This window comes from Lepisma saccharinum, chromosome 26, assembly GCF_977018435.1.
Source record: "Lepisma saccharinum chromosome 26, izLepSacc3.1, whole genome shotgun sequence".
NCBI lineage: Eukaryota > Metazoa > Arthropoda > Insecta > Zygentoma > Lepismatidae > Lepisma > Lepisma saccharinum.
The window spans coordinates 44066750-44078800 of NC_139254.1; the positions used below are offsets into that span (position 1 = coordinate 44066750).

At 37.1% G+C, this 12051-nt stretch overlaps 1 protein-coding gene across 1 annotated transcript in view; it reads right to left on the minus strand.

Moving 5' to 3' along the window:
* Positions 1-303: 303 nt before the first annotated feature.
* LOC145979805 (growth hormone-regulated TBC protein 1-A) overlaps positions 304-12051 on the minus strand; it is a 55628-nt gene continuing 43880 nt past the window's right edge. Inside the window, exons 6-7 of the mRNA XM_083112818.1 lie at positions 10983-11168; positions 304-945 (exon numbers count right to left, since the gene is read on the minus strand). Of these exons, the coding sequence (XP_082968944.1) occupies positions 856-945; positions 10983-11168 (276 nt within the window). The 3' untranslated portion in view covers positions 304-855. The remainder of the gene's footprint in view (positions 946-10982; positions 11169-12051) is intronic.

The following is a 12051-nucleotide window of genomic DNA, read 5'->3' on the forward strand; positions in this document are numbered from 1 at the left end:
CATATTCACCCAATCTGTCACCATGTGATTTCTTTCTGCTGAAAGGGAAGTGACATCAAGATATTCCAGCAATCAAAAAGGCTTCTCTGCTTGCTTCTGACACCTCCGGAAATGATGGCAGCTTGTGTATAGATAGTGGAGGCGACTACTTTGACAAAACCAAGAACCATTAGTTGGAGAAGTGAATATATTATCTAACAACATCAGCCCTGGAACTTTTCTGACCAAGTTTATAATACTACCGAGTTTATCTACTTTTGGATATGGGAGCCTCCTACTCAATAGGTTTCTAAAAACACACACTTATGATGTAATAAATTTATTATCAAGTGTACGTATTCATTTTCATTCTTTAGCACTCAGTACTCAAAACATAAAAACAACATAAAAATGTACTGGATCTTTGCAGACATCAAATATTTTACAATTCTACATGTGTGTATATATAACAATTCAACTAATAATGAACTGAGCAGAATATATAAATTACCATGAAGACAACATATAAAAAATAATACTGAAAAATATATATGAAACTACATAATGTGGTTTATGACTTCAGCTTTCATTCTTTACAGGTTTTTAAAATATACAAATCAGAACATGATGCCCTAGTAATAGTACTTCACAAATCATTAAAAAAAAGGTACTGATGAGCCTTGTATTTCATCACTGTGGGTGCCTATGACTAGAGACTTATAGATAACAATCTGTTTTATTAAACAGAAGAAAAACTTCAACTACTATAACTATCACAAAGGCTTAAATATCATGTTTGAAATGCTTGTATGCATCGCAAGTTAACGTATGGACGGGAAATATACCCAAATATTCAACAACATTATTCAACAAGAGCTAAGTGTCCTTCGGGCTTTGTTTGCTGTGCTTAGTCCGAAGCCTCTTAATTGTACTTGAAGGCAGAGATCCAGGAACTTTAAAAATGCTCTGAAATGAATAATAATAAACTTTCAATAACAGTGTAATTTATTCACTAACAGAAAATTCCTTCAATACCGGGTGTCCGGGCTAGAGATATACAAAAATACACACAAATTTTAGCATCTATAGAGATTAATAATTTTCTTGTCCCAGTTTTGTACAAAGTAACTTAGCAAGCTTCTATGTACGCTGGCACACATCAATGTGGGCATCATTTGTAGCTCGACAGATATCCAAACAATACTCAAGCTCATGCCAAGTGTTGACCAGCATTTGAGGAGTTATTAGCGCCAAGACATGCTGTCTCAAAACACCCTAATAATAAGCTTTTCTCTTGTGCAGAACATATTTAATGAAACCCCATGTAATAAAGTCTAATGGTGTCAAATCTGGGGATCTTGGTGGCCAGGCAGTTGCTGCATATGCGTGACTCAACAGCACAATTGATCATAACAGTTGGACTGAAAAGTTCGTAGGCTGACTCATAGATGGCGTTACTAGAATTAAATCCATGTGAGTTTTACTTAGTACTAACCTTCAAAAGATACGTGTATAAATTTCACAGCTGCCGGATAATTAGTTCGTGAGATATAGCATTGTGAGTGAAGCAGCTTTTGTCATTGTGAAAAAATGGATAAAAAAGAATTTCGTGTGTTAATAAAGCATTGCTTTTTGGCGAAAAAAAATACTGTTGAAGCCAAGGCTTGGCTTGATAAACATTATTCGGACTCTGCACCAGGAAAATCAACAGTTGAGAAGTGGTTTGCTAAATTTAAACGAGGCGAAATGAGCATCGAAGACGATGCACGCAGTGGACGCCCCAAAGAGGCTGTTACCGACGAAAACATCAAAAAAGTCCACAAAATAATTTTAAATGATCCTAAAGTGAAGTTGATCGAGATAGCTGAGACTTTAAAAATATCAAAGGAACGTGTTGGACATATTGTGCATGAATATTTGAACATGCGAAAGCTGTGTGCAAAATGGGTGCCGCGCGTGCTCACAATCGATCAAAAGCAACAACGTTTTGATGATTCGGAGCAATGTTTAGCGATATTCAACCGTAATAAAATTGCTTCCCCATCCACCATATTCTCCAGATCTGGCCCCCAGTGACTTTTTCCTGTTTGCAGACCTTAAAAGAATGCTCGCTGGAAAGAAATTTAGCACTGATGAAGAGGTAATCACCGAAACTTATGCCTATTTTGAGGCTAAAGAGAAATCGTACTATGAAAAATTGTATGACTGCTATAATCGTTGTATCGCCCTCGAAGGCAACTATATTGAATAATAAAATCGAATTTTGTGAAAAAAATATTTTTTACTATGTTAGCCTACGAACCTTTCAGCCCAACTGTTACAAGTGACTACTGAAATCTGGGATCGATGGTCTATCGACTGAGCTTCACTACGAAACAATATAAGTTGAAGTTTTCCATTATAAGCAGTTATTTTTGTTTACCTCTAGCCTGGACAGCCTGTATATCACATAATACTAGAATACAAATCATGAGTTTGTTGTCTAAGATACAAGCTGTGGTTCAAACAATGAAATGTACATCAAACATGACACAATTTACTCACATCTGTTAAAAAGGAAAATATGACCACAAATGGTCATGTAGACACATACTCTACAAAATCAACACATTATTATTTTTTTTTCACTAATCCCATTTTACATTAAACCTTAAATGGAATTGAAGAAAATAGTGACACTCTTGTTACGGAAGGGTCAGTTCTGACCTTTTAATATATATGCATATTCACAAATTTTGAAGCATGTGTATCACTATCTTGTTTTCACCTCGTGCCAACCTCATGAAAATAAAGTAATAAAATGTATCTTCAGCAAAATATTTATTAATCTTACACAATTTTATTTTTCTTGCGATGTAATCACATATTTATTATTGCTTTGTACGAGGGGCGTACTATATTGATTGACACTTTATAGTCCCATAGTCCACCATTTGAGAAGTGAGGACTGGCATATGAAGCTACGAGTCTAGTCTACCGATTGCAGGCAGCAGTACCGAAAAAGGATTCCCGGAGTTCACACAGCAGCACGTTCCGTACCTCATTGCACAACATGGAAAGCCACTATAATGGTCAGCGTTGGACAAGTTGGTTTCTATGGAGAGAGGGTGTGACCACAGCAGAGATTTCACAAGAGTACGCAGGGTGTGGCAGGACCTCGAACCCCAATTCAGCAATGGCCGTGGTTGATTCCCGACTGGTGTGGGAGCGTGCATTGTCGTGTTGCAGGAGCACTCCTTTTGCCCATTTTCCTGGTCGTTTTTTCCGAACCCATCTTTCGCTGCAGGGTGTTTCTGGACAGGCCCGTGGTTACCTCCATTTCAGAAAACGTGATGCACCTGTTCTCAAGAATGACTTGGTCAACCCGTGTAATGTTTCTTGGTGTTGTCACAGTCACTTTCCTTACAGAACTTGTCCCCTTTTCTCTTGACGTGTGTCCTGTTTTGCAGCCTTCGATCCCAATTGTAAACGGTTTTCCGTAAAGGCACATGTTCACCACACACTGCTGCCAATCGTCTGTAAATCTCTGCTGTGGTCACACCCTCTCTCCATATATATATACACAGGGCTTGAAAAATCACGGTCGCCTGTGATCTTTTTCTGTTATATGTACGATATTTTGATGATTCTAAGTTCAAATTGCAGTACAGCGTAAGTTAGCATACGATTTTTTTTTTATCTAAACGCTGTGAGCATTTCATAGAGTCCGTAACAATTTCTTACCCTTTGTCCCCCAACACACCATTTCCTGCATTCTCAAATAATGTAGCAATGTTTTGAATACCGTGATGCTCAACATCTTATACAGAGGGTTTCAAAAGTTGCAAAACCCAAACTTTGAAACTGTGGTATATCATGAAAATCATAAGAGATATTTACACTGGGTTTTCTGCATTATAAAGCCTCATCCATTGAGATATGCTTAAAATTATCAGTTCAATCCATACAGAAAATTATATAAATTAATAACTGACGGAAAGCACCATTCAAATTTTTACAGAAATGAACTTCTGAATAAGAAAAATATGTAAGAAATTATCGAAGGGTCATAATCAGACATTTGATGACTGATGCGATGTCAGTCTGTCATTTGCGACCAATATTTGTCATGTGCAACATTTGATGAATTTTTGACTGGCGATTTTATGGTTGAGCGAAAAGTGCCATTTTTGGGACATATCTTCGTATATGGCAACACTAGCAGGTCGAAATATTGACAACAGTCGCAAACATGTGTCTAAGTATTGGCTATACATTTACGTGAAAAATCGTAAATCAAGATTTTGTGCCGAAATTGGACTCTTGAGAGAATCCTAGGCTGCCCTTGTTTACATTGAATGCTCTTCGCTCACTTTCGCTGCAACTGTGCCTGTTTGTTTTAATTGATTCAGTATGGCGTATTCATTGGAGCAGTACGTGTCCATTGCTGAAGAGTATTTTACTACTCATTCTTACACTCATGTGCAAGAAGTTTTCCAATAAAAATGCCGTCGCTGCTTCTGCTGTAGCTACATCACAAAGCAACTGTTTTACAACCAACACCAACAAATGATCCCATAAATTGTTTAAGAGTTGGCATTTATTGAAGAAAATTAGTTCTCAGATGTCTTCAGCAAATTAACAATGTTTTTTTAAAAAATAATGTAATTGCCTTTATTTAGATAGATGCTAACATAAATTTATGGATCCAAAGATAGCCTACAGGATTAGTTTAGTACAGAAAACCCGGTGTAAATATCTCTTACGATTTTCATGATATACATTTTCAAAGTTTGAATTGTGCGACTTTTGAAATATACTGTAGTATGCACAATTGCTCGTAGGTGTTTTCCTGGTGCTTGATTTTCAGAGCTTGCACCTAGCTTTGAAGAAAGTTTTCGAGCACTGAATATATATATATATATATATATATATATATATATATATATATATATATTTATTTTTAAGAATCACTTGTCTGCGAATTCCTGGTTAATTGCGACAATGACAATAGGAGATGATACAATCAAATTGATGAAGAACACTTGCAAAAAACATTCATACCTATGCTGAGATGTGAACCAAGATCAAAAGTCAACCATTTAACCCTTAAACTACGGATTGTTCTATGATGAAACAAGGGGCTTTTTCTAATAGTATGTGGCTTTCAGGACATACTGCGTCTCAGATAATGATGGAGAAAATGTTTTGAGTTCTGCATGAGTCTTGACGTATGTAATTAGCACTTTTTCCAAGGTAATCGAAAACCTATCAGGAAATATGCAGGTGCAGTTTTGTACCTCCACGTCTGGGCATTGCCTGCATGGGGATCTGATGAAATTCAAGTTTAGTGAAAAAATATTTTTCTTTCTTCTTCTTCTTTTAACAGATTACAGAAAATTTGTTTTTTTTCTACAGGAGGCTTATAGCCAATGTGTGCTGATCAAAATAAGGTGTAATTTGTAACTCTAGCGTTCTTATTTCCAGAGATTTAAAATTTTTATGTAAAAGCATGCGGAATTTAAATGTCCTGCTGAAAACACATCTGTAGTTCAAAGGTTCACCTGCAAACATCTCCATTGTTTAAGGGTCAACACACATGTGATATTACTGTGTGTTAGTAAATTTTACTTTCATTGATAAACCAAGCAGAACTCTTAGAATGAAATAAAATGAACAAAATAAAGTCAAATGACATATATGAAAATTATAAAATATGTCAATTAACTTACAATATACCCATTAATAGTTCTTATGGAAGTGTCTTCATTTCTTACAAACTTCTGGTGCCTTTCTGTTTGTTAGTTTCTTTACATTTGGGGATATAAATAACTTACTTCTAAACTGTTATGTGAAACTGATAAATATAACACTAAAGTTCAAATCTCCAACCCTGAGACATTCTGTAAACAAAACCACGTGCATGCAGAAAGCATTGCAAACTCATAGAAGTAAAATAATCCACACGAAAATCCAGCGTTGTTACAGGATTCATTACATAAGGTAAAACAACAACCAATTTGTAGTAAGGGATACACTGCACCAAATGACGTCTCACTTTAAACCCAATGCTCTTTCTTTTGTACTTATTGCTTCACCTTTATGGTTAACTCTTTGCATCAGTAATCATTTTCCATACATTTGGCTTCTTTCTTGCATGCGAATTGAATATATTTTACTTGCATTCTTTTAGACAAAATGATATAACATGGTAATGTATATTTCTAAGGTTTGATATAGATAGGAGCGTATTTGAAATTTGTGGATTTTATGTAAATTGTATCTTACGTAAATAAAATATATAATGGGAATAAACAGCCATACGCAATGCTGTAAGTCCAATAAATATATTGATGATGATGATCAACACAAGACAAAGAAAGTTCATAAATTCATTGCGGTTGGAAACTTTGACAAGCATCCTAATAACGATTTTTAGGTAAATTTCTCATTAAGGGACAGACGGATGAAATTTGCTACTTTTTTTTTATTTATATATTTCTACTTACATATTCTGCATTGAGAAACATTGTTGAAGGTGGCATTTAGCTTATTTCACCGAAAGAAGCTATATTTGCGACATATCGAGTACGTTTTCTTGGTTGTTTCTTCCCTTCCGTAACACGTGAAATGGTTGTCACAGTTTCACCACCGTAGTCACTATGCAATGTTTCTACCCCACCACGCGTAGAAAGTGCAAGATAAGCTAAATTCAGTGGACCGCAATCGGCACAATTGCTCATTATTTACCGGTGAGGAGGAATGTCGGAAAGGTGAAATTCGTTATACTTACTATTTTTGGCCTCCTAATAGTGAATGTGCAGTTGAAGTTTGGAACTCATTTGGGGCCAGGTGACTCCGGCCAATTTCTAACTCAAGAAATATTATTGTTTGCAATAATTTTTGGGTCCAAATTTCCCACAGATTCCGGGCTCTGCCCCTGGGGTAATTGGCCTCCGGCTTTCTCTTTAGAGTCCCTGTTAAAGGGATGTTAGAAATGCAAAATCACAAATCATGATACATCATCAAAAACCACACGGAACTCTTTTGCGCCTCATTTTGCCACATCCTGCCACTCACTTTGTACAAACAAATTTCCATTTATGTGTACGTAAAATGTGCATCTTACATGTGCTACCACATTTCAGACATTCAATTTCTTCTTTAACAATACCATGCTGTACTACGAACTCTACAACATCTTCAACCCCTTTCAATTGCACCACACATCCTGCACACATCATTTTCAAAACGTTGAGCATGTTCAACTGAACATATGTATTTAAACGTGTGACCAGTTACATAAACGCATGTTTGGAAACACTGGCCCAGATTACATCATCACACACAGGCTACATCCACCTGGAAGTAAACGGATGGACGAGCTCTCGTGCATCGGTCACACATTTATATCGAAAAATTGATGATTTACCGGCAAAATTCAATGAACAATGCAAGAAAACACTTCCCCCAACTTCCAGAAATATAAAGAAACTGCATTCGGATAGTAATATCTCCTGTAAATTTGATGAAATCAGTCTGTCCCTTACGAGAAATTTACCGAATTTTTGTTCCACCAAATGTAGTGCACTTCGTAAAATAACTTGGTGACATGCCAAGGCAAGTTAAGTGTCAACATTTTGTAGGAATATGCATTGTAACTTTCAATGAGCTTAGAGATATGTGTACATAATGATATTTTATAACATTGGTTATTTTCTAAAAATAATCATGTGAACAGCAAGGAAGTAGTGCCACTTAGTAATATTGCCTGACTTATCCTTAGAAAAATAACATGCCGAGTTCTATGCGTGCGGGAAGGTCTCAGTGTTCTCCGAGCTTGTTTTCAAAACACCAGCAAGAACAGCCTTTGAAAAGGGATGAGAAACAGATTCTACTCAATATTTATGTAACGTTCTGTCAGTGGTATCCTGAGAAACCAGTAAATGAAGTGGTTAAGTTGGTATCCCAGTGCAGTGGTGTGTCAGTGTCTGCAGTTTTAAGGGTTATGAAAGAGAGAATGACCGGGAGAGTAACAATGTATGCGGCTGCATATTCGTCTGATGTTTTGAGAGCGGGTTCTCACATTCAGAGGCTCTTATATAAAATGAATAGGTGCGGCGAACTATAAGTGTAACAGCAGATCATTGCGGTCATGAATCAGCTGACGCGGAGTGATACATCGAATCGGTGAGACAGTTTGTTTACAGAAGGTCTCAGGGTTGGTGACTTACACTTTAGTGAAGTCAAATGCACCCATTTCCTTGGACTCAAATGTCCGTAGTTTCAACCCATGGTGAAATTGTTGGCCCCAGTCTTAAAAACCCTCTCTGCTATTGGATGTCACTATGACATTGGGATAGACACCATCAATTTGCCTATTTCCAGACTTATAAGTCAAAGTTTTCCTTTCAAAAAGGTTACTGAATATACTACGTAATGATAATAATCACAATTTTGGGAGGGAAACATAATGTGATGGAATACTTTCATCATTTTTTATCAGACTGTGCATCCCGAATTCTATTAAAAAAAAAAAAAGAAATATTCCAGGCATTATTTTGGAACAATATTTTTGGTTAAGGTTTTTATTGCTCAAAATTACTTTAACAGTTCACCATTAAATTGGTATCCCTGATGAATGAAATGTTTCTTTGTTTATAATGTGTGGAATAAATGATAAAAGAATATGTTAATAAATGCAAATGCTTGCACACACACCAGTACCAACAAATTTAAACAGCATTTAGAGTATATCAAGCCAAACAACTTTACTTAACTAGTATATTTGCAATTGTTTTGTTGCCATTTTTTATAAATATTGTATATTTCATTGTATTTTTCCTGTATATTGGTATTCATTCACCTAAATCATCTTCTATATACAGGTAATGGACAAAATAATATGAACACCTTGATTTGCAAAGGCCTATATACGCCGTCGTGGAAAAGGAACAACACTCAGCAGAGATTTCAACCATCTAGTGGCGATAAAAGCAAACATATCAGTCTATCAGAAGCTGGTGTGAGAGTTGCATGCGAGCAGTCAGTTATCCGTCAAATGCAGGTATGTCCGACCTTTCAGACTTCAAAAGAGGCATGATCATAGGAGCCCGCCTGGCTGGAGCATCTGTGACAAAAACAGCTACACTTGTTGGTGTAGCACGGAGTACAGTGTCAACTGTTCTGACAGCCTACAGACAACATGGAAAGACGTCTGCAAAGGAGAATAGTGGGCAAAAAACAAAGTTATCCAACAGGGATCGACGTGTGTTGAAGCGAATAGTGACTCGAAAGCACAAGACAACACTGTCCCAGATAACCGCAGAGATGAACAATCACCTCCAGGACCCTGTATCAACAAAAACCATTCAAAGGGAGCTGCATTCTGTGAACATTCATGGCAGAGTTGCCATCCCCAAACCGTTGGTGACTCCACGTAATGCAGTGACAAGAAGAAGGTGGTGCCAAGAGCACAAGAATTGGACACAGCAGCAATGGGAACATGTGATATGGTCAGACGAATCGTCTTTCACATTATTTCAGACCACAGGACGTGTTTATGTGTGGAGAACTCCTGCTGAAGCATTTGATATTGACTGCTTAGAGCCTACCGTGAAACATGGTGGGGGGTCTGTGATGGTTTGGGGGGCTATATCTTGGAATGGTGTTGGTCCACTTGTCGTCCTGCATGGGAGAATCAAAGCAGAGAAGTACTGCACCATCCTGGATGACCACCTCCATCCCATGGTTCAGACTGTTTCCCGATGCATGCCCGATCTTCCAAGATGATAACGCCCCTATTCACACTGCTAGGTGCATTGATGCATGGTTTGATGAGCACAGTGATGAGGTAGAACATCTCATCTGGTGTCCACAGTCCCCCAATCTTAACATCATTGAGCCTTTGCGGGGTATTTTGGAGGCCAAAGTGCGTAATCGGTTTCCACCTCCAATGACACTTTCGGAACTTGAGACTGTTTTGTGCGAGGAGTGACTACGTATTCCAGTTCACACTGTACAGGACCTTTATTTGTCTATCCCACGTAGGATACAAGCTGTCATTCAATACAAGTTTTCTGCAATTGCATTGGTGTTCACATTATTTTGTCCATTACCTGTATATAAAAATGGATGTGTGTGTGTGTGTGTGTATGTTTGTTCCGGCATAACTCTCGAACACCTGGAGCAATTTCAACCAAACTTGGTACACATATAACTTACAATCTGGAAATAAATACTGTGGGGGTAAGACACCCCTGGCACCCCTAGGGGTGGAGGTGGGAAGGTGTGACGTAAAAATAATTAAAAACGACCGATATTATACCGCGTTTGTTAGAACCTGTCCCCTTTCCTGCGCTAGCGATCGCTCGACAGTTTCGGTGCCAATGAGAAACGAGGAAAAAATCGTCTGCTGGGCAGCGAGGAGCGAATGGGAGCCAGAAGAGAGGCGCTTACGTAGACGCTGTTGCGACGTTGCGTATTTTAATTGGCTGCCTAGCTTTGACTTTCCCCAGCACGGAGAAAAGCCAGCGAACAGCTAGCACGGATGGGACAGGTTGTAACAAACGTGGTATAGTGTGGAATCCATAGCTTTCGGGGTCGCTAAGATAAATAGTGACACTCCCAATGCTGTTCAATTTATTTATTCTTGCTCCTGGAGGTGAAACTAAAAATGTTGTTTATAATCAAGTTTTTAGTTCAATTAATATTATACTGAATTTGTAAAAGATTTTACTTTATAATTTGAATGCTGTACTTACACTTTTAAATACCTGTAAATAAAATTAGTTACATTTTACACTATAGTTAGAAGTAATTATTTTCCTGTTTAATAGAAGATTGGGATAAATAAATACCTGGGTAATGCCAGGTAATCAGTTAGTTTACAATAATTGTACATGTAAAAGGAGATGAAATGAGGCAACATTTTCCCTCTAAATACAAATGGTTAATTTCTCCTAACGCAATAGAAAAATAAATTTAAGTAGCTTCAAGGCAGTCATGCTTAAAAAAATACTTACATCCATAAAATCATGGCACTGCAATACAATTGAATCTTTTGTTATTTCTTTGAAGCACGTGGCTAAAGATGTAAAGTCTGTAGATTCAAGTAAAGCAATTTTGTTTCTCTTCATTAGTGTCACACCAACTCTAAACATGATTTTTGAACCCTCATAGAACAGGCAATCCCAAATGCGAAGAACTGTCTGTAAATAAATACGAATTTCTTGGCATTACACTGAAAATGAATGGATCTACACAGATCTACACAGTACATAAGCAAGAAAACTGAACAGGAATCCAAGATAATGTGGACTTTAGACTTTCAGTGTTCGTAGGCTAGTGATAAAATAGTGACACACCTTTCATACTGCCAACATAATAGCTCAGTGGTAGACTTGGACAGTCAAAGACAGAGTTTTGATTCCTAATTGAGCAATATCTTCCACATTACTTTCCAGTAAGTTACATACGAATATCTAGCAAAATCCCAATTGTATGTCAAAAAATGTTTCTCTTGTTTTCATATACACAACAAGATTTCCAACTATTTCCAGCACTTAAAATGTTTAGTAGTTTAGTATCAATCAATACGCTTCATGTATTTCATGCTATTTTTTTTTTTTCCAAAACAATAAAAATACTTAAACAATAGACGGAAGTGAATTATACGTTAGACTTAGATGTAACGATTCTGTTAATTTAGGTGCTTGCTGCTACCATCCATAAGGGAACTTGGTTCGGTTCATGTCATTTCCCTGCATAGTGCTAGGAGGACTGGTTTATCTCTGTTTATGCATTCTACATGGGCCATCCCACTAATCTTCCTTGCTTTGATAAATTTTACTATATATTTCTGGCTTAAGATGGCATTTATCTCCTCATTATTTTTGGATCTCCAATTATCACCTTCCTTGATTGGTTTCTTATTATTCGTGCCCATTTTTCTTAGTTATTGTTCATCCTCTAGGCTCATTGTCCATACTTCTGCACTATATGTTAACACAGGTCTTATTATAGTTTTATAAATCGATGACTTAGTTTTTCTGCGTATCAGCTTACTCTTTAATAATTGCATGTTGGCATAGT